Source organism: Alexandromys fortis, unplaced genomic scaffold, assembly GCF_014885135.2.
Source record: "Alexandromys fortis isolate MF-2015 unplaced genomic scaffold, M_Fortis_MF-2015_v1.1 scaffold_243, whole genome shotgun sequence".
Classification (NCBI taxonomy): Eukaryota; Metazoa; Chordata; class Mammalia; order Rodentia; family Cricetidae; genus Alexandromys; species Alexandromys fortis.
Genome location: NW_026068121.1, coordinates 1139712 through 1162706, shown reverse-complemented (window position 1 = coordinate 1162706; position 22995 = coordinate 1139712). Strand labels below are relative to the sequence as shown.

Sequence of the window (22995 nt, the reverse complement as noted above, 5' to 3'; positions counted from 1 at the left end):
TCTCCTCCTCCATCTCCTTCTGTCTGCCATCTTTTTTTTTTCTTTGCAGAGCATGTTTGTCACCTGACTTTCCATGACCTTGGTGTCACCTGCCTCCTCCCTGGAATATCACAAGTTCAGGATGGTCTGCTCTATTCCTATCAGGTTTCTGTAAACTTGGAGCAGCACATGGCAAATACCTGCCGAGTGTGATGTGCTGTGGGAGGTCTTAGGACTCTGGACACGCGGGGACATAAGAAGGTTTTGCAATGACACATGTGCGTGAGTGGCAGGTGCTGATGTTCTGCCTCCTGGTGAGCAAGGCACGGGGTAGAGGCAGGGAAAGATGACAGACTGCTCCTTGTGTCCCTTGTGCATCTGTCCCCATGTCGACTTCAACAACAGTCTCGGGTGTCTGTGTGACCCACTGTCTTGCCATGCTCACTCCCTTCACTGCTGACCTTGACATGGGCAGTTGGCGTGACTGCAGCAACAGAGCCCAATGCCAGCTCCCTGGCCAGTGCTGTTGGAGATGCTACAGTGCTGAATTGTTATCCATGGCAACCCATGTGTCTGGACAAAACCCACACAGGCCATTAGGTGGTGGCAGGAGGATGGGCAGCCAGCAGCCAGGTGAGAAGCCTTCAGCCCCAGTGAGTGTGAAGCCCCAGTGAGCCCTAAGCTGCATCCCCAGCACTGTGTTGTTGTTGTTAGAGACAGGGTCTCTCTTCACAACTCTGGCTGTCCTGGAACTCACTCTGTAGACCAGGCTGGCCTCAAACTCCTGCCTGGCTGTGTAAAGTTTTAAATGTGAACTGAACATGGTCAGTGGAGGAAGTTTAATGTGCATGTACACACCTGTCATCTGGACACTTGGGAGGCAGGGGGTTGTTGGTTCAGGGTCATCCCGGGCTATATGGAGAGTTTGAGGCCAACCTGTGCTATGTGCGACACTGTCTCAACATGGAAACAAACAGCATTTTCCAGTTATATTTCAAAGAGTCCCCATGTCTTTCTCTGACTTTCCAGAGGCTTAGAACATTCTATCCCATTTTTCCCAAATTATCCTGAGCTCCTCTTTGGGAGCTGACTTAATACAGAGCTAGAAATGGAGTCACCAAAAACGGAACAAAGCAGACCTGAGCCTGCCCTGGGCAGCACGAGGGTCACACTTGTATCCTGCTTGTCCTGGGGAAGGTGGAGCAGGAGAGATGTCTGTTTTCAGATCTACATGTTCCTTTTAAAATAAAGTGTTTGTCGTGATCACATTCACTCCAACTCCTCACAGATTCACCCCCCCACACTAACCTCACTGTCTTCTTGTGTGCTCCTCACGCATTCCTGGTGTGGGGCCGACTGTGGGACATGCTGGCCTACTGGGTGTGGGGCTGACCGCGGGACATGCTAGCCTACTGGTAGCCACATCCCTTAAGAAAGCTGTCTCTTGCTCCCTGCCATCAACTGTCCATAGTTCTTCAGTCAGGAATGTGGTCTTGAGCCCCTCTCCCGCACTGTGCTTCGAGGTTGACTGGCCTGATTCAGTGCAGCAACCACAGCTGCTGTGGGTCCCGTCCTGTCCAAAACACACCAGTTTGCTCTGGTCCTGCCGGACCCCTGGCTCTTGCTGTCTTCTGTGGTGGTCCCTAGAGGGGAGGGGTGTGGCGTAGATGTCCCATCCCGAGCTGAGCACCCCTTGGTCTCTTGCTCTCTGTGCTTTGGCTGGTTGTGCTTTTCTGTGATGCCCACTGTCCGCTACATGAAGACACTTCTCCGATGAGGTCTGAGAACTGTCCTCATCTCTGGGCTCGTGTCTGCAGAAGGCTGCTTGTTATGGTGCAGGTTGATACTACATCCATGTAGTAGCAAGATGATAGAAATAGGCTTGCCCATGAGGCCTGTAGGCCCCCAGCCATGGGTCTTTGGCCAGGTTTACCAGGTGTGAGTTGGTAAACTTTAAGGCCTGTAGAACTGACCTTACAGCAAATCAGAGGGCAGGTGACTGCCCCTGTAAACCCCTGTGCCACTCCTGCCCCATGGGTGGTCTGCCTCCTCCTTCACGACCATCATTGTCCCTGCTCCGGGCCCTGTCCTCCTCCTGTCCTGCTCCAGGTCCCGTCCTCCTCCTGTCCTGCTCCGGGCCCCGCCCTCCTCCTGTCCTGCTCCGGGCCCCGTCCTCCTCTGTCTCCTTCCATTAAGCTGTCAGCCTCGGGCTGCTTACGGTGCCAGTCACACCTGCTCACTTTGATTTCTTCCCTGAGTTGGCCTGTGTTGACATTCTGGTCCAATCTGCTCTGCTTAGTAGCCACAACCCTCCACCAGGGCTACCCCTCCCTCAGCTCCATCTCAGCTCTCGTGTCTGTTCCTACTGCTCAGGAAGGCAGCAGGCCACCCTTTGGGCGCTGAACCCCAACAAGCCCACTATGCCCTACACCAGCTCCCTTCCCCTCTGCCACCTAGCACTGTGGCTTTTGTCACCTGTCTCAGTGTCTGCACCCCTTTGGCACCACACTGCACACAGAGGAGCTGCTTCACAGAGGCACGTGTGTGTGCATCTGTCTGTCTGTGTGTTCTGATCTCAAGGCAAAGCCTGGGTCATGCAGACATTCAGATTGTATTTATTGTAATTATTCATGTGTGCATGTACATGTGTGTCATGGTTCTGTGTGGAGGTCAGAAGACAACTCTCAGGAGCTGGTTCTCTTCTCCTGCCATGTGCTTCTTCTGGTCAAACTCAGTTTCTCAGGCTTGGCAGCAAACACCCCTACCCTCTGAGCCACCTTGCTGCTGCCCCAGTCCTGGTTTTGGTGGATGCCTAAGTACAACTTTGTTCCTCCTTTGGGTCAGAAGTTGAGGGGCCTCACCACTGCATTTCCAATGCCTCCTTCCCAGTGCAGAGCAGCAGTGACCCCCAGCCTGTGACCACCCCACATTCATTGAGCAGTGCTTCAGCCCAGATCTTTGAAGGGACAGCCATTCTTTCATGTATATTCATCTCCCAGGTGGAAACTTAAAGATACTTCTCTGCGCTGGGAGCCATAGGGACGCTCAATTGGCCCATGTCTACTGGGGGGTGCCTGAGTAAGCCTCGGCCGGGGGCGGGGTCCCTGCCTCTGTCTGACTGGAATGCTTTCAGGGATGCAGAGATGACTCATGGGTAAAGACACTAAAAGACCAGAATTTGATCCCCAGGATCCCCTTAGTGGAAGGAGAGAACAGACTCCAACAAGTTCTCTGAGTTCCACATGCAAATTGGATGCATGCATGTAAGTAAATGTAATTAACAGGGAACAAACAGGAGATTGCTTTAAAGCCTTGGCCCTGTCCCTGAAGACAAGCTCACTGGGCGTGGAGCATGGGTCAGGGCTGTCCCTCACGAGGACCTTCAAGACCATGCCCTCGAGCCTCCTGTCCAGTGGGAGCTCTGAGGTCACCCAGTTCCTCTCTCTGGGAGGGTGGAAGGTGGAGTGACAGTCCCCACCCTCGTGGAGTCCCCTGGGGCAAGGCCACCCTGAGCCATGGGTGCTGAGTGACTCTTCCCACACTTTTGGGCTCCCATGGAGTCCTTCATGTTAGACAACTGCTCTGGTCTCACGCTTTTCTCAGATAGAAGCCCTGGTTCTTTGCCTAGAGAACAGTTGTGTGTGATTTGCTTCCTCCCCGGCCCAGGGCTAGGCAGGGTGGCAGCCCGTCATTCCCGGGATCCTTGGGAGCTGCCTTGGTTGGGTTCCTGGGTTTCTGGCCTCAGAACAGATCTGGTGAGCTCTCGGCCTTCCCTGGTTACTATAGAGAAGAAATTATTTGTCTTGCTGTTCAGGCCTCTGAAAATAATAGATTACATATTTGGAAGGGCTTTCTTTTTATTTATTTTTTTTTTTTTATTTTAGATCTGGTTAACATGAGATAGAGAAGTTGCCCTGGGGATGACATTGTTTGGTTTGGGAAGTATTCTCTTGGTTGCTGAGCAACGGGCGCTTGGAAACGGGAGTGGACTGCGTTGCCCCTGGCAACTGTTGTTACTCAGCAAACAATGAGGGCTGGGCACGCCTGCCCGGTTCCCATCCAGCATCTGCATGTGTTTTTCTCTGATTAGATGATGTGGGGGTTCGGGGGTGGCAGGTAGCTGGTGTCTGCCGGGGTCTGTGCTGATGTCCCTGTGCACACTCGAGTTTTTGCCCTGCCCTGCTGACTTTGAAGTTAAGTTTTTGGTGGAATTTTAAAGAATATCTAATTCCTGGTGTTTCTAGAGCCTCCATCAGGGCCACCCCGATGGCAGACAAGGCAGGTCCCACTCAGGACCAGCTGGTGTTGGAATCCAAACCCAGAGTGACCCCACACGGCATGCTGAAATGCTGGGGACAGTCTCGCTGACAGGTGCCCCTTGCAGGCCACTTTCCAGCCCTGGCTGGATCAGGATCCGACCCTCCCAATCGCTCTAGCTGGAGATGGGGACTATTTACCCGGCCCCGTTGCTGAGGTAAACACTCGCTGTCCCAGAGCTTGGGCTGGTGACACAGCTGCCGCCCTCCTCCAGCCGCTCTGCCCCCGAGGGGGGGGGCTATAAATCGATACTGCAGAGCAGGGCAGGGTGTGGGGCATTTACCTGCGTCTCAGCTGCTTCCACAGTATCCCCAGGGCCTGTCACCCCTTCAAAAGACACCATTGGATGGCTAAGTGGGGGCTGTCCCCAACCTTTATGCAAGTGGCTCAGGTCCTGTCTTGGGACATTTAAAAGCAGCCTTGCAGGAGTTTCTCAGCTTTCAGGGTTGTTCTTACCGTTGAACGTGGCCGTGTCCTATTAAAAACCCAAGCCAGCTTGTTGCATGAAAAACTAAAGGGCAAACCAGCACCTCTGTGTCATATACCATGGTTAAGGTCTAGTGGGCTGGGCTTGGTAGTGTGCCCTAGTCACCCCAGCACTTGGGAGGTGGAGTGGAGGCGGGACACCTGGGGTCACACCCAGCCTCCCCTACATCATGAGTTTGGGGCCAGCCTGGGCTGTGTGAGCCTCAGTCTTAAGGAGGAGCAGACAAACAAAACATCATCATTATTATTGTTATTATTGATTTTTTTGCATTTTGGGCTGTGTGAGAGTTGGCCTTGAAGAGGAATAACCAAAAAAACATCATTATTCTTATTGTTATTATTGATTTTTTTTTACATTTTCTATTTATGGTAAGTGTGTGTGCGTGTGTGTACCTGGGCATTCCACAGTTCACCTGTAGGGGCCAGAGGGCCACTTTTGAAAGTTGGTTCCCTCCTTCCATCATGCAGGTCCCAGGGACTGAACTCAGGTTGTCAGGTTTGGGGAAAGTATCGAGCCATCCCACTGTGTCTGATTTTTGTTTTTCTATTCCCTGTGGAAATTCTTGTTCCTTGTGAGTCCAGCTTTGCCACTTGCATAGACCCTGGGTTTCAAAGTGTCCCCACGCGTTTAGTAGTGGAGTCCACGTGTCTAGTGGTGGAGTCCACGTGTCTAGTGGTGGGCCTCCCTGTGTCTAGTTATGGAGTCCACGTGTCTAGTGGTGGAGTCCGCGTGTCTAGTGGTAGAGCCTGCGTGTCTAGTGGTGGAGCCTGCGTGTCTAGTGGTGGGGCCCACGGGTCTAGTGGTGGGGCCCGCGTGTCTAGTGATGGAGTCCGCATGTCTCGTGTGGAGTCCTATGTGATCTCCTAGGGCTTTCCTTCAGAGTGCTTCCAGGTGGGAATCCCTGCACAGAACTCATTGGCTGCTCTACTTCAATGCAAGTGTGGAGAGAGGGAATCCAGAGAGCCAGCCCCATCATTGGCACAGCCGCATGGTCAGAGAGGTCCCTAGTGGGCTGGAAGTACCAATTGGGTCAGCCAAGACCTTGTCACCGGATAGACATGACCCTCCCCACCATTGCCAGTCTTAGACCCCGGAAGACGGTGTAACCTGTGGTCACCACCATACAGGAGGGACGGTGGTGGCGGGGGACAGTGACTCCTGCTCCACCTTCTCCTTGACTGTCCCAGCTGCCATAAGGGACAATGGGACCAGGGCAGAAGCGTGAGGAACAGGAGTCAGGCGAGCAGGAGGGTGGTGCTCCAGGGAGTAGCAAGCAGTGGGCCCTGGGCAGGCTGCCCCTCGGCAAGACCAGGCTTCAGGGCTCATGGATGAACAAGCTGAGCTCAGGGCCCAGACTCCACAGGGCCCTGTCATTGCCTTCGAGGGGGACAGTGTGACAGATAGGAACACAGGAAGACAGTGAGAAGTGAACAAACATGCCTGGTCTATGGCTGTCAGCCTGGCGTTTCTGTCCCCAGGGATCCATGAGGGTCATGGTGGGAGTGGAGGGGAGCTGCAGGCACCCATCATGCCGTTCCACACCTCACGAAGCTGTGGGACCCAGCCACAAGCCAATGTTGCTCTGAGAAAATCTCTCATGGGTATGAAGACGGGGCGTCCTGGCCAGCTGGACTCTGTAAGCATTCCTTCGGTTAACTCAGTGTTTGTAACATGAGCTGACTTCCGGAGCGTCCCTTTTTGTTTATGTGTGTGTGTTTGCCTGCACGCATGACTGTTCCCTGCATGTGCCTGATGTCCACGGAGGTCAGAAGGCACTGGATTCCCTGGAGCCAGTGTTACAGGTGGTTATGAGTCACATTGTGGATGCTGAGAACTGAGTCTCTGCAAAAGTAGCCAGTGTTTTTTAGCTAGGGTCTCATCTGCAATCCAGGCTGGCCTCAAACTTATTATGTAGCTCAAGCTGGCCTTGAACTCACAATCCTTGCAGGAATCCTCCTGTCTCAGCCTTTTGGGTATGGAGATGACAGATAGGAGCTACCACATTTCAAATAGCTTTTGTTCTTCCCAGGGTTGACCTGGACATCTCTATGTAGCCCAGAGTAGCCCTGACTATAGTTCCTTCTTGTCTCATCTCCTGTGTGTTAGGAGGTGTACAGGTATATCTCCACAGGTAGCTCTAGAAACTTCCAAAGGGAGCAGCTAAGGTCACTGTTTTCCTTCAGGACAGGGTGGAAGCAGGAGCCAGAGTCAGCTCCACCAGCCCTCAAGTTTTTCATCTGCCCCTCAGGTGTACGCAGTGGCAGCAGGTTGTCATTTCTACCTAGCAGGCTTTGCCCCGGCCCCATCCCGCTCACCATGACCACTGTCTGCCCCCACCCCACCCCTACTGTCACGCTGGCTCTTGACCTCTGACCCCCATAGGGTCCTATAAAGCTCTCCCACCCAGGCTTGGGGCAGATCCCTTATGACACAATATTTCATGTCCTCATTGCCCTCCGTCCTCTGTCCCCTCTCCAGCTGGCCCAGGGCTCCCAGCCTTGTCATTTGTGGTTTTTTTTGAAATGGTTTCTCACTACGTAGCTCATGCTGGCTTTAAATGGCAATCCTCCTGCCTCAGCCTCCCCAGTGCTGGGACAACAGGTGTACACCACCATACCTGGCATGTAGGACTGCTGTGTCTGTCACTTGGAAGGGCTGTTTGCCAAAGGCCACTGAGAGTATACTGCAGGTGACAGCTAGTATTTGCCAGCTGAGTAACTGTCTGACAGAGCCCCATTGGGAAAGCCGTGCGGTCACTGAGTGTAAGTGACTATTTGTAACTTTTCTCACATGCCACTAAAAACAGCCGTAGGTTCCCCGCTGCCTGTGTGTTTATCTCCATCTGCTGGGCACACATGTAGCTGTGGGTGGTCAGGAAGATGACCTCTGCTTAACTGTGTAATTCTGATGGACAGAAACAACACTAGGATATCGTTCATGACTCAGACTGACATAGGAAAGTAATAGTCTTCTCCATCACTAAGACAGCTAATTTCAGACTTCAGAACAAATTCAAAGCAAATTGGTTGCCCCTGGAGATGATTATATGAGGTCAATTTCCCAGGTTTTTATTGCTGGTTCAAGGTCAGGCATGAAGCAACTTTAGTAGACATAACTTTCTTAGCAATGGACTTTCTGCACATACTCCCCAACCTCAAGGTTCAGCCAACTACCTGTTTATTGTTTAAGTCCTGAATCTCGATGTCACTTCCTGTCGGGGAGCCCTGAGCACTCAGAGCTACATGCTCACTTTACTCTCTGGCCTAAGAGAGACTGTGTGATCAGTCTGACTATTTCCTATTGTTACTTTAGAAGTGACTCTGTGTGACCCTGCAGATGTGATCCATATTTGTCCAGAGGCTTTGCTGTGAGGGGAGGTGTGTGATGGGGAGAGTAGTGTGAGAGACGTAGGAAGGTGGGAGATGTGAGAGCTATGCGTGTGTGCATGTGTGCGCGCGTGTGTGTGTGAGTGTGCATGTGTGTGCACACATGTGTGAGTGTGCATGTGTGCGTGTGTGTAAGTGCATGCACATGTGTGTGAGTGTGCATGTGTGTGTGCGCACGTGCACTGAAGGTGCAGAGAGAAGTAGATTAGCTGAGTGGGTAGATTCAGGAGATGCTGCTGTATGGAAGAGAGATGCGTGTGGAGATGGAACTGTGTGTAGAAGTGCATGGCTATGCAGGAGAGAGATGCATGTATGTGAGGAGATGTCGCTGTAAAGAGACTGTCAAGAGAGATTATTCAAGATGAAGTAAAAGAGAAGGTTACCATCAGAAAGCATGCTTTCCTTATTTACTCCTCAGATAGAAAAGTCTAGCCCTTGCCACATTGTGGATTTTTTGCACACTCTGGAGGCGGCCTTGAAGCAAACTCTCCAAAAAGCCACAGAATAGAGAAGAAATCTTTTTGAAATTCCTTGCTGCTCTGAGAAGACGTTCTTCTAACTAGCTGGGTGCAGTCGTGGGCACTGGCCTATCCTCCACCATCCCGCCAGGCTCTCCATCTCCTGAGTCTCCACAGAGCAAGGGAGCTGGCAGGCATGGAGGGGAAGGGGCATGGCCATCCCAGGTCTAAAGAGGCCAGGCCTGCCTAAAGTGGCTGCCACAGTGATGGAGGTGGGAATAAGGGGACAGGATCGGGTGCCAGCCCAGAGATGCAGGAACTCCAGCACCAGGGCTTGGGGAAGCAGCGGGCTGGGAGAGGTGTCCCCCTCAGATGGTAGCTCTGTGGGCAGAGGTCTGGCAGGTAGTTGCCCAGCCATTGGGCAAGGTCAGAAGTCACCTCGGCTCAGTGCCCTGTTCAGCTTCCCAGCCCAGGGTCCAGCTCAGGTGTTGCAGGTGGAAACAGCCATGTTCTGGAGTGCTCAACCACGTTAGGTGGAGAGCCTGTGTTCGAGCTTGTTCATGCGACATTTCTGCTACCCACTCCCTCAGGGCAAAACTCTGGTGTCCTCCAGCCCAGCCCCAACCCCATCACCAGCATGGTGGCCTTGGGGCACCCTGACCCAGGGGTGAGTTTACATTTCCCATGTTGACACAAAAACATGGCTCTCTACTCAGACAGGGGAGTTTATTCTGAAACCAAATGTGAGTGACCAAGGACCAGGTTACCTGGCGTTCCATGTTCAAATGTGGAAGCCATTCCAGGAAGCTTTGTGGTGACGGAACAAAGGGGATCCCAGCTGAGGGTCCCCACGCACACTGGCGGAGGCCTGAGTGGCGGCCACAGCTGTGGGTCTCGATGTTCTTAGCGACTCAGCCTGTGGGTTGGTGGGAATCGGGGTTCTGTTAAGTTGATACAGACCAAAGGTTTTCTAGTCTGGATGCTAAGTCTGATACAGAAAGGCTAAAAATAGCCTCTCAGGAGCTAAGTCTGGCACAAGAAAAACTGTAATTAGGACTTGCAGCACTCCAACTTCCCACAGTGTTGAAACCCGTCACTCACCTCTGCAGGCATGGCTTCTCCCTCATGGCAGACGCACACGCACACACACACATGCACACAAACATGCACATGCACACATATACACACAAACACACACATGCACACGTGCACACACATACACGCGCACACACAAACATTTGTTTTTCTTTGAGACAGTGTTTCTCTGTGTAGCCCTGCCTATCCGGAACTCACTTTTTTTGTTTTTGTTTTTTGGTTTTTTGAGACAAGGGTTCTTTGTAGCTTTGGAGCCTATTCTGGAACTTGCTCTGTAGATCAGGCTGGCTTTGAACTCACAGAGATCCACCTGGCTTTACCTCCCAAGCGCTGGGATTATAGGCATGCGCCAATATTGCCTGGTTTGTTTGTTATATTTATATATTATGTGTGTGTTGGGGAGTGTCACACATACATGTCAAAAGACAGATCGCAGCTTCAGGGGGCCCTGGGATTGAACTTGGGTTGTCAGGCTTGGTGGCAAGTGCCTTGAGCCACTGAGCCCTCTCGTGGGCTGGAAAGAAGAACGGTCTCTCCAGGTTCAGAGTGGAGGAATAGTTGTCACTTCCAGCTGGAAACCCTGCTGGTGCCAAAGACAAAACAGCTGTGGCTCGGCGGGCAGTTCAGCCCCCAGTGTTAAGCCAGGTGTGGAGATGGATGTCACACATCTGCCCTTGCAGCCCTGGAGTAGTGGATGCTGGAGGGTCAGGAGTTCAAGGTCAGCCTCAGCAGGGCTCCTGGAGACCCAGGCTCCAAAAATCTAAGAAACAAAACTAGGAGTGGAGTCAGGCACCCCAAAAGCTCAACTGAAGGAAAGATGATGGGGTGCCTGAGACAGACATTGGCTAGGGTACCCCAGCTCTCAGATCTGTCTCCCTCCCTCAGAGTGTGGGTCTCCATGTGGGTTTGGCCTCTGGCTATGGCAGGTAATGACTAGGAAAGGCTGAGTCTCTGGAGGTCTCACCTGAGGGACATGTGTGACTCTCACCCATGTGATCCTGGTGTGAACACCACTCAGCACTCTCAGCCCTGGATGTCTGCTGGAGTCAGTTGAGGTGTGGGGGACAGAGCCCCGGAAAGAGAAAAGCCTAGGTCCACAGAGCGGAAGAAGACATACTCTCTGACAAGAAGGGACCACCAAGGCTACCTCCTCAAATCCAGCATGTCACCTGTGCTGAGGGCTGAGGGGGCAGTTCTCCCCAACAGGCCGCCACTGTCCTGCCTCACATCTGGGCCACCAGCTCCTGAGACCTTACGTCAGGAGCATGGAGGAAGGCCTGATGGGGAATTGGAGCCTGGGCCCACCTGGCTGGGTCTGTCCCCTCTTGCTCAGAGTGGGGGATACCGGCTGCATTCTTAGTGAGTGGACCTCAAGTGCCATCTCTCCAGGTGCCAATCAACTGAGGCCTGGGTCCCCCAAGCAGAACTTAACCAGCCAGACTCCATCCTGGTGATTCCAGGTGAGGTGTGGTGAGGTCACAGCTTCCCAGTCAGTGAACGGAGTGGTGGGGACAGAAGAGGGAAGAGATTGCTTAAGGTCACAGTGAGTCAGGGCAGCCAGGAACCCTGCCCAGAAATGGCTTGCAGCCTCCCACCCTTCCTTGCCTGCCCATTGGTTGCTAGGCAACTGGAGAGTTTTTCCTGTAAACAAAGGGCGCTTCCCCAGCAGATCCACCTGGCCCCAGTCCAGCCCCAGCCAGCTCACTGCAACCGGCTGGTGAGAGAGCCGCTTCCCCTGCAGTCCTGGAGACCGGAGGCGGCTATGGCCACTGTGACCTGCACTGCAGTCGCTGCACTTGGCACTCTGTCAAGGTCAAGGAGAAATGCAGGGGTGGACTCGGGACTGGCTTGGGGCACTCCAGACTCCTCTTGGACCACTGACCAGTGCGTGACAGAGCTGGGCCACCCAGGAACCATGATCGAGACTCAGAGAGGCAGGATGGCAGGGTGCTCACAGCCCATCCGGAGAGAAACCAGGGTCAAGAAAAGCAGAGAAGCTGAGTACCTGTGCGGAAGACTCCCATGCGTGCCCTCACACTGGCGCTAAGTCCCTCAGACCCTCACAGACATGCACGCACACATGCACACATGCATGGACAGACACTTCTGCATTCACATGCAGGTGTGCATTGCGTGCGTACACGCATACAGAAACACACAGAGGCACAGTCATGCTAACACACCTCCTGTGTAGCCTGTCACCTGTGGTATGCATCCATGTCCTTCCCTATTACATGCTGAGCTTGAACATACACACTCGAATCACACACTCCTCGCCTGCCGTCTCCAGCATCACTCGTCCTGGGCCAGGAGAGGACCCAGTGACAGAGGGCTCCCACCCTGAGTCAGGGATGGAACCAGACCTGGTCTGTCCCTCGGGGCTGGCGGCCATTCACCACCCTCTCCCCTTGTAGTGTTTGTTTCTGAGACAGGGACTCAGGAAAAGCCCTGCTGGCCTGGAACTCAGAGACCCTTCCTCGTGCTGGGACCAGAGGCATGGTCCACTGTTAGACTTGCGGTGCCCAGCGGGTGGAGCATGCAAGGTGTGAAGTCCCAGCTTCACAGAAAGCAGGTGCTGTGGCTCGCGCCTGCCATTCCAGCACTCAGGAGGTAGAGACAGGAAGGATTAGGGCTTGGTCAACCTCAGCTACATAGGGACTTGGTTTTTCCAAGACAGCGTTTCTCTGTGTAGTCCTGGCTGTCCTGGAACTCACTCTGTAGCCCAGGCTGGCTCCGAGCTCAGAGCTCCACCTGCCTCTGCCTCCTGAGTACTGGGATTAGAGGTGTGCCCACCATGCCTGGCCTACATAGGGTTTTGAAGCCGACGTAGGCTACAGGAGACCCTGGCTCAGAACTAAAGTTCTCAGTCCACAGTTCTCATCTATTTTCTGAGAACTCTGGAGTTTTTGTTCTTGGCCAGGGTGAGTAAGACACCTGCCTGGGTGGGCCCATGCTCACACACTGTCTCCAAGTCTCTCAGATGAACACGGCAAAGGAGCTGGGGGGAAGAGGGAATTTCAGTAGGCCTGTCTGGAGAGCGGCTGAGGTGCCTGTCTGGAGAGGCGCTGAGGTGTTTGTTACTCAGACATGGAAGTAGCCAGGTGTTAGTCATTTCCTTCTTTTTTTGTTATTTTGTTTTTGTTTTCCGAGACAGGGTTTTTCTGTAGCTTTGGAGCTCTTGTAGACCAGATCGGCTTGCTTCTGCCTCCCTAGTCATTTCATTCTTTTTTTTTTTTTTTTTTGTTTTTTTGTTTTTTTCGAGACAGGGTTTCTCTGTGGTTTTGAAGCCTGTCCTGGAATTAGATCTTGTAGACCAGGCTGGTCTCGAACTCACAGTCATTTCATTGTTGTGAGACTTTGGTGACAAGTTTTATTTGTTTGACTCAGTAGCCCAGGCTGGCTATGAACTCCAGCCCTCCCCCGCTTCTCCTCCCCCCCCCCCACACACACACACCTCCGCCCCAGTCGCTGGGAAGCTAAGCACGTGTTTTCTCCTTGGTTCTGGAATGCAAGGAACTCGGGTCCCCCTGCCTTCAGGGGAACGCTTCACCGACTTATTCATTCAGCACTCCTTAAAGCTTCTTACTCCTGCGGATGTATATACAAGAGATTTTTCTTACAAAATGTTTTGTTCCGCTTTTCTAGCCCAGGGTCTGATGCAGCCCAGGCTAGCTTCAGACCCCTTATCTTGACCGCCTCACGCTTCTGTCTCCACCTCCTCGGTCCTCCATGGCTGTGCCCCTGCTCTGCGCGGCTCTGGCGCCATCTAGTGTTCGCCTCGGGGCAGCGCAGGCAGGCGTGGAACCCAGCGGGTTTATCGTGGGGGCACACTCTTTTAATCTGTTATGTCTTTAAACATTAAAAAAAAAAAAAGCATTAGGATTAGGGACTGAGAGACGGCTCAGCGGTTACAAGCGCCGACTGCTCTTCAAGAGGATCTGGTTCCGTTCACACCCAGCTTGGTGCGTGCACACATGCACGCAAACACCTGCACACGTGAAATAATTAAGATTTTTTTTGTTGTTTTTATTTTTTGAGACAGGGTTTCTCTGTAGCTTTGGAACCTGTCCTGGAACTAGCTCTTGTAGGCCAGGCTGGCCTCGAACTCACAGAGATCCGCCTGCCTCTGTCTCCCGAGTGCTGGGATTAAAGGCATGTTCCGTCACTGCCCAGCATAAATAAGATTTTTTTTTAAGATAAAAATTAAATAATCAACTTTAGGCAGGCAAAGTGCAAGTGCCGACACTGCAGAACTCGGTACAGGGACAGTGGATGCGGCCTGGCGGAGACTCTGCGGTAGAGTTCGGAACTGACCAGGAGCCTCAGGAACAAGGAAGGCTGTGGGCAGGATGGCCAGCCAGAAAGGCGCTGGCCCTGGGCCTGGGATCAACCCTGGAAGGGGAGAACTGGCTCCTGCAGGTGCCCTACCCCCACACTCACAGGCACATCCCCCCCATGCGCAACACACGCATGTGCATGCACACGCAAATGAATGTAAGTGTATTAGATAGTTGTACATTTGTGTGGCCCGGGAGCCAACTTCTGCTGTCTTTGAGACAGCGTCTCTCTAAACCTGGACTCCAGATCGCCTATTCATCCAGGGCTGGGCTGCAACTGCAAAGTCCAGGCCTGTTTAATACACGGGTTCTGAGATTTGAACTCAGGTCCTCACTGTTTTGGGGTAGGTGCACTATCCATGGAGCGTCTCCCAGTCTCAGTGGCCAGGGTCCTTCAGCTTCAACTCTGGTTTAGAAGCCAACTGCAGAGGTCAGTTCCTGGCGAACCCCAGGGGTGTGGCTGCCTCCTCACCATGATTCTCCTCCACTCTAGGTCCGAGCATGCAGAACTCCGAGGGTGGAGCAGACTCACCAGCATCCGTGGCTCTACGGCCTACAGCCCAGCCGGTGCCAGCCTCCCCACAGGTGACTGTGCCTGCCCCAGCACCTCCACGCTCCCCCATGCGGTTTGGAAGGTGCCACCAAAGGAACCAGGACACAGATCAGAAGAGGCCGACCCCAGCCATCAACTGTTTCTCCTGCACTGGAGCTTGTGTGCTTTAGGAAAAAACCTGAAAACACAGCTGTGAACAGACTCTTGGGGATGGCACCTTCCCTCCTTCTTTCCATCTTCCTCCTCCTCCTTCACTTTCTTCTCCTCCAACTCCTCCCCATCCCCTCCCCATCTCTTCCTCCCCCATCCCCTCCCCCTCTTTTCCCTATCTCCTCCCCATCCCTTCCTTCCGTTAATTAATTAACTTTTTTTTTTTTTTATTTTTCGAGACAGGGTTTTTCTGTGGTTTTGGAGCCTGTCCTGGAACTAGCTCTTGTAGACCAGGCTGGTCTCGAACTCACAGAGATCCACCTGCCTCTGCCTCCCAAGTGCTGGCGCCACCACCGCCCGGCTCTGTCCCTTCCTTCCCATCTCCTCCTTCATCACCTCCTTCTCCTCCCTCTCCTGCCCCCTCCCACATAGACATAGAGCCCAAGGTCTTGAGTGTTTTTCAACCCATCATCTCCTCCCCAACCCCCACCTCTTCACTTCCCTAGTCCCCTCCTCTCCCCAGTTCCCACACCTCCCCAGTCCCCTCCCCTCTCCAGTCCCTCCCCTGCCCAGTCCCCTCCCCTTCTCTCCCCTCACCTCCCCAGTCCTCAGGTCTTGGGCTTTTCAGACAGAATTTCAATCTGTAACCCAGCCCTGCCTCCACAGTTCCTAGGGCCTGGAATTGTGGGTCTCCACCAGCACTGTGCCCTGCAGCTTTCTCTTCTGAGGGCAGCAGAGGTGGAGGCTCCTGTGCATGTGGCCCTTAGTGCTCTCAGGGGCTGTCACTCAGCTTGCTCTCAAAGCTGCCCCAGGCCATGACCACTCCCCGCAGCTCAGGTCCCTGGTTCCTGGCGCGGAGGAAAGCTCGCCCTAGATGTGAGCCGCCTGTCTCACCCAGGTTCTGAGTCAATGGCCATTCCCTGCCAGGCTCTAACTGCCCAACTGTGGGTACAAACTCTGGGGTTCTGTTCTGTTCTGTTGTTACTTTGTTGAGATGAGATCTCACTATGTAGCCAGGGCTGACCTGGGACTGTCAACAATCCTCTTGCCTCAGCCTCACTCCTTCTCTGACCCTGAATACTGGGGTCACAGGGTCACCATCACACCACCCTATCCCTATTATTTGTGGTTTCTGGGTTTTGAGACAGGGCCTGACGGTGCCTGAGCCCCATTTGTATGGTGTTGCAAATGGTGGCCAGAGCATTCTTCGTGTTAGACAAGTGTGGCCACCATACTTTGTGGGGCTTTAAGTGAGTTCCCACTCTTTAGTGCGGACTTGCTTCAAATTCGCAGCTAATTCTCCTGCCTCCGTTTCTTGGGTGCTGAATTACAGGTGCTTGCCATGGTGGGAGGGAGTGTTCTGGACATGGGCACACACACGCGTGTGTAGCGTGTGACTGCCATGGTGGGAGGGAGTGTGTTGGACACAGGCACACGTGTGTTTAGCGTGTGGCTGCCACAGTAGGAGGGAGTGTGCTGGACACGGGCACACACATGTGTGTAGTGTGTGGCTGCCAGGTGGAGAGTGTGGGGCTTCATTCCCTCTCCACCTTATTCCCCTGAGACACGGTCTGTCACAGGAGCTAGGCTGGAGGCAGCCTGCGAGTCCCAGTCCCTGTAGTCTCCACCTCCTGTGTCCTGAGGTCACACTGACTTTTTGTGTGGGTACTAGGATTTGAACTCATGTCCTCACTGGACAGCGAGGGCTCTTACCCAGAGCCCTCTCCAAGCCCTTCCTAATTCCTCTGCCTTGTAAAGATTTAGGTATTTGTTTTATGTGTGAGTGCCCTGTCTGCCTGTGTGCCTGAGGGCCAGAAGAGGGCATCAAGTTCTATTAGACATGGTTGGGAGCCACCTTGTGTCAGGACTCCTGACAGAGCAGCCAGTGCTCTTAACTGCTGAGCCATCTTTCCAGCCCCCACCCCACCCTATGCTTTACTTGAGGTGGAATTGGCACAATATAAAATGAACCACTTGAGAGTAGACTAGTTTTTATCGTATTCACAAAAGTCAGCCATCCTTTCTCTCTAGTTCCAGAATATTCCATCACTTTCCCCCATCAGCAGCTATGCCTCTCTTCCCTGTCCCAAATGACTTCCTGTCTCTGGGTTCTGTCCTGGAGCCCCACGTCAGTCCTCAGGTTCTGTGGTGGGTGTCAGGGCCCCGCCTCCTCCAGCAGTGAGGACAGACACCATGTGTGCCTGCATTCATGTGCTGGGGTCCTATGTAGCCTGTGTCCGTGTGGGGTTATCTGACTGTCGCTCATAATGGCTGCCCCTCACCCACTGGCCCAGCCAGTCCTGACAGGACCTTGTTTGCACCCCAGAGAGCAACAAGTCCTCCTTCTCTCTGCACTACTTAGAAAGTGTGTGTATGCCCCCTCCCCTGCTGCCTCTGCCCCTACATCTGGTCTAACAGCCAAGCTACTGCTCTGGTCAGTGAGGGACAGGGTCAGGACAGGGTTCCCTGCAGGAAAGATCCACCTCCTACCCCAGCTCCTGGGCCTGAACTTCATATTCCCAAAGGGATGTTTCTGTGTATGTCCATACGTGTGTGGCTTGTGTGCCTACCTGTGCCTGCATTCCCATGGGTCCCAGTAGGAGTGGGACAGCCAAGCCATGGTTCTGAGTGGGTCTTCCACAGTGCTGATCTCCAGAAAGTCTGACTGTCCCATTGTCTGTTTCAGAGAGTGCTGGTCCAAGCCACGGGCTCAACTCCCAAGGGTGCCCCGATGCAGCCACTCACACTCCCCAGAGTCCAGCCAGTGCCACCCCAGGTAAGGACCTTTGGCACCTAGCAGTTGTGAGCATCCTCTGGCTTGTGAGCTATTTCCTGTTGTTACTAGTGTCTAGGAAGCTCTGGGAGCCGTGTTAAAGAGAAAAAAAATTCACCACTGGGTGGTTGTGATGCACGCATTTAATCCCAGTACTTGGGAGACAGAGGCAGGTGGATCTCTGAGAGTTTAAGACCAGCCTGGTCTAGAGAGAGAATTCTTGGACAGCCATGACTATACAGAGAAACCCTGTCTCAAAAAGAAAAAAAAAAAGAAGGAAAACCCACTTACCATGCAGTAAGTGAAGGAAAGTGGTTTCTCCTTTGTTCTCAGAGGCACTTGCCCACCGCAGCAGGCCAGGCTGGCCTCGGGCCACCAGAAGCTCTGTAAAAGGCACAGGGCTTGCTGGGCAGTGGCACGCACCTTTAATCCCAACATTCGGGAGGCAGAGGCAGGAGGATCTCTGCGTTTGAGGCCAGCCTGGTCTACAGAGCTAGTTCCAGGACAGCCAGGGCTACACAGAGAAACCCCCATCTGGAAAAACAAAACAAAAAGTCCCAGGGTTAAGTGGCCTTTGCTTCTGAGGGGCTGCCTGGCCATAGGCAGGGAGTGGATAACCGTGACCTTGTCAAAGACTGGGGAAAGTGTACAGATTCCCAGAAAGCACCAAGCACCAGGGGTCTACAGGATCACCAGGACCTGGCCAGTGGCACTGTAGGAGGAGGGCACAGCAACACAAGCACAAGCCTAGAGGCCCCATCCCCCCAGGTCTGGACTGCCCCAGCCAGGCTTCCTCTCCCTGGGGATTCCACTTAGAGCTCAGAGCCCCCAAGTTGTGTGTGGGCATTGTACTCTGGGATCCCAGAAAGTCACCACCAAGCCTGCTGAGATGGTTCCCCATAGACTGGCTGGGGAAGAGGCTGAAGTTTGGGCCACAGCACACTGGACATCTACTCTAAGGCATCTGCCCTGGGCTGGGCTGCCCACCACAGGGGAGAGGAGGTTGTGGGGGTGGGGCAGTAGAGGGGGGGAGGGGAGGGGAGGGGGGAGGGGAGGCAGGATGTTGGGGGGCAGTGGGGTGGTATCACAGGTGCCTCTGTCCCTCTTCAACCCCTCTCCAGACTTGCCTCTGTTTCCAGCCCAGTCCTCATCTTCCCCATCTCCCACCCCTGCAGGAGACCACACACCCTCTGCCATACTTGAAACAGGTAGCTTTCCTCCGTGACAGCCACAGTGTCCCTAGTCTAACCCACATGGGACAGAGGCTGCTTAGCTGCTGCCTAAACCAGGCACAGCACTGCACTTAGGAGGTGGAGGGTCAGGAGTTCAAGGTCATCCTCAGCTACATTAAGTACTTAGGTACATGCATAAATCACTAAGCTCTGTGTCCATGGACCTGAGCAGCATCACCCGTGGCGAGGCCCTGTGTGACTTGCACCTACATGTCGTTGCAGGTGCAGCATGTGTACCCGGCGCAGGTGCAGTACGTGGAGGGCGGGGATGCGGTCTATGCCAATGGAGCCATGTATGTTTCTCCCGTGGGGCCCGAAACACCACAGATTCTTGACTCCAGTGTTCTCTATGGGGCTCGTGTGGAATCATGTCCCCAGGGTCATGTCCTTCCCTGTCCTGAGATCTGATTTCAGAACCACTGGCCTTATGCTCTTCGCTTCTAGAAAACTCTATAAAAATATCAAACCAAAGCCACAGTCCCCTGGAGAACAATAGCCCGGAACTTTCCCTCTAGGCCATTTACAAAGCTTATTTTCCAATTTTTAAGCTGTTCTGAAACTTTCTAGAATTTTCTTTCTTTTATCTCTCTTTTGTGTGTGTGCATACTCTGTGTGTGTGTGTGTGAGAGAGACAGAGAGACAGAGAGAAAGAGCACATGAGTGCAGTGCCCGTCGAGACCAGCAGGGGTGTCACGTCTCCTGGGGCTGGAGTCACAGGTGGCTGTGAGCTGCGGAATGGGTGCTGGGGCCAAACCTGGGTCCTCTGCAGGAGCAGCAAGCCCTCCAGCCCTGTGTCTTCTTGACGTATATTTGTTATAAAATGGTGGCACTTTCTGTCCCACAGTCGAGCGGCCTATGCCTACAACCCAGACCCTCAGCTCTACGCCCCCAGCAGTGCAACGTCTTACTTTGAGACTCCAGGTGGTGCTCAGGTGACAGTGGCAGCCTCGTCCCCACCGGCAGTCCCCTCCCACGGCATGGTGGGCATCACAATGGATGTTGCAGGGACTCCCATCGTGTCTGGAGCAGGAGCCTACCTCATCCATGGGGGCATGGACAGCACAAGACACTCCCTGGCCCACACTGCACGCTCCTCGCCTGCCACGGTATGTACAGAGGCCCTGCGGGCAGCTGTAGCCCTGCTAGCCTAGGCATCCAATGTGTGGGGAGGTGAGCAGGAAGGACCAGGCTGTGAGAATGTTGGGGAGCAGAGCCCCTGCTGGTGGTTCTCACTAGCAGCCTCCCAGGCCCCCCCCCTGCGTGTGTGCACGCGCGCGCGCGCGCACACACACACACACGAGGCTGTGCCGCGGCAGATTGCAGCCTCCTGATGCAGTTCAGTTCACTGCTCTCCTGCTTTACATAAAACTTCATTTGGACTTTGGGGTTTTATTGGAAAGGGGAGCTGAGACAGGGTTTTGCTGTGTCCCAGGCTGGTCCAGAACTTCCCCTGAAGTGTAGGCTGACCTCAGACCCCGTGCTATGCCTCAGCCTCCCAGGTATCCAGCTGCATCTCTGCTTTTGATGTTTATTGCTATTTTATCATTTTTTTTAAATCGCCACACACTCACACCCACTCTCTGACGCAGAGCCCTGTGGGACTCGGTGTGTGTAGGTTCCTGGATTCCTGTGGCACATCCTCCACCAACCCCACAAACACCCTGGCCTAGATGCTGGCAGCTATGGGTCTGTTGTGTCTGCTCTGACACTTATGGCTGTCAGAAGCAGAGTCGCTGGCTGCCCTGGGGCTGGCTTCCTTCCCTCACCATGCAGCCATCAGACCCCTGACTTGAGTCCACAGTTCCACAGTTCCTTATGTGCCCAGCTGAAGGCCTCTGGCTGGGAGCACAGTGAGCAATTCAGGCTGAGCAGTCAGGGTGCTGTCTTTGCTCCTGGGGGGGCGGGGGTGGGAAATGCCTCCAAGTGGGGTTGCTGTGCAGTCCGCCTCTTACAAAGCCACCAATCCACCTCCCATTGGTCAGCGGTGCTTTTAGTCACCTTGTCAGGGAGTCAGAGTTGCTTCCTTGCTGCACTTGGAGCTGTTGACATTTCCTTTCATTCTCTCTATCCTGGCAGGCGAGTCATGGAGCCTCTCTGTGCTGATAATTTGGGTTTTCTAGCTGGGGATGATAGCCAGCCAGGCGCTTGCCCTGTGGTTGAGCATCACTTGAATAGTCTGCTTAGGGCTCAGCTGGTGTCTTCCTGCTCCTGAGTGTGGAGAAGTCTTTATGTCCCAGAAACAAATTCCCGTCAGACACATGATTTGTAAACATTTCCTGTGTCTGTGCTTTCTTTTCTAAATTGTTTAAATTGAGGGTCTTGGGAGACGGCTCAGTGCTTAAATGTGCAAGCACAGGGACCTGAGTTTGGCTCCCCAAATGCTTGTGAGTGCTGGGGAGGCACACCTGTAACTCCAGGGTTCCTGGGGCAAGCTCTCTAGGGATTAGCCATATCCGTGCGCTCTGAGTTTGATTGAAAGAGCCTGCCTCATTGAAGACAGTGGAAGAGCAACCTAAAGCATCATTCCTACTATGGACCTTGTCCTAACCGTGTGCGCACACACGTGCAAATGTACATACCACACATGTGCAAATATTCATGCCAGTTCCATATATTCTCTCTTCCTATATCCATCGAGACCCCAACAGCCAGCCCCCAGGACAGGTGCGAGACCAGGCCACTTGCTTTCTGAGGGCTGTGAGGTTCCAGTACTGTGCTTGCTGCTCCGGCCGACACCTGAGCCTGGCAGCATGGGACACATAGGACCTTGTCCCTCAGTGGGCGGGCTGGGGAGCTTGCTGTGGAGTTCTCACAGCCTAGAGCATGTCCATAAGATGCCGTCGGCTTGGGCAGCCTGTCTACACGCTGGCCATTGTGTCACAGACCCCCCAGGAACTGCAGTGTCCACCGTGTGTCTTGAATATGCAAGCATGAGCACTTGAATCTGGGTCCCCAGAACCCATGAAAGTGCCAGATGGACTGATGGGCATGGGGCCCACCGGTCATTTCTGCCTCTGGAGGGGGAGACGGGATGCTCGGAGCAGCTGTGGTCGACACTGACATCAAATGCACGTACTTTAAAGGGGTAGACAGTATTTCAAGTTAACATTTCTTTTTGTCCCCTTGTATCTTTTTTATCTTTCAAGTCTTTTATTGTTGATATCATTATCATTGGCAGTTTGACATGGAGGAAACTTTGAATGTGTGGACTGGTGTCTTTCTTCAAGTCTGGGATGTTTTCAGATATTATTTCTTCAGATTCCAAGTTGCTCTCCTTCCCCTGCTCTGGAACTATTGGTAGGGTCTTGTTTGTCCTTCTGCTCTTAGCTCCTTGGCCATAGAAAGTTGACCTAGGTCATAAGCCCACTGTGTTGTCCTGGGCCCTCAGGATGGCCCTGTGTACAGACTCATCTGTCCGTATTTGGATGTGTCATCATTTTCTGTAGCAAAGAGTTTCTTCAGCACCATTGTGTGGAAGCCCTAGCTGCCCCATCCTTTCATCCTCCCAGGGTTTGCTGTTGGAGCAGTTGTTGCTGATCAATTGTTTGATTACCTTTCTGGGCCACAGTGAAATCTGTATTCTTTGTCATGGTGAGCCCTGCAATCTGTTGGGAGCCAAGAGCCAGCCGCGTTGATGGACCGGCCCCCAGGGGCCATGTGGATTGTCTGGGTTCTCTTGCTGCCGCCATCTTGTTATTAGATGAGGTGTCAGCCAGTGGCTGCACACTAGTCACTTGAATGAGGTCTCCTGTGTATCCACCGCTCTCCTGGGAGGGGAGGTGGTCCCGACTTTGCCCTCGCTCCAGATGTGGTTATTTTACATGCTGAGTGGGGAACTCGCAGATGTGGCAAGACTCCATGTTGCAGCTAAGTTTAGAGACTGCCAGCCCTGCAGTCTGAGTGTGACATTAGGTGCGGCGATTTGCAGTTAGGAAGGACAGCTGCTTGCTTTTGTGAGGATAAGGTTCTTTCCACACAGTCCCTGTAAGCTGGGAGAGCAGGTGGGGACGCAGAGCAGAGGCCTCGCCACCCTCCAGACCCAGAGATAGAGGAGATCCGCACAGATGTACACGTTCAAGTCCTCTAGTTTTTTTGATGACTAGAGAAGATAGTTATCTTTATTTTTAATACTATTAATGGTGATTATAATGGTCCAATTACTTTTAAAAGAGTGAATACATAGATTTAATTATTCCACCTTAAATTCTGTGGGAAACATTGTTAGGTT

General features: G+C 53.3%; 1 protein-coding gene across 4 annotated transcripts in view; it reads left to right on the top strand.

The window, feature by feature from the left end:
* Rfx2 (regulatory factor X2) overlaps nt 1-22995 on the top strand; it is a 62061-nt gene that overhangs the window by 16104 nt on the left and 22962 nt on the right. For all 4 annotated transcript variants that reach the window (XM_050125287.1, XM_050125286.1, XM_050125285.1 and 1 more), the window contains exons 2-5: nt 14553-14644; nt 17449-17538; nt 18990-19060; nt 19612-19873. In XM_050125287.1, coding sequence (XP_049981244.1) covers nt 14561-14644; nt 17449-17538; nt 18990-19060; nt 19612-19873 — 507 coding nt within the window. In that variant the 5' untranslated portion in view covers nt 14553-14560. The remainder of the gene's footprint in view (nt 1-14552; nt 14645-17448; nt 17539-18989; nt 19061-19611; nt 19874-22995) is intronic.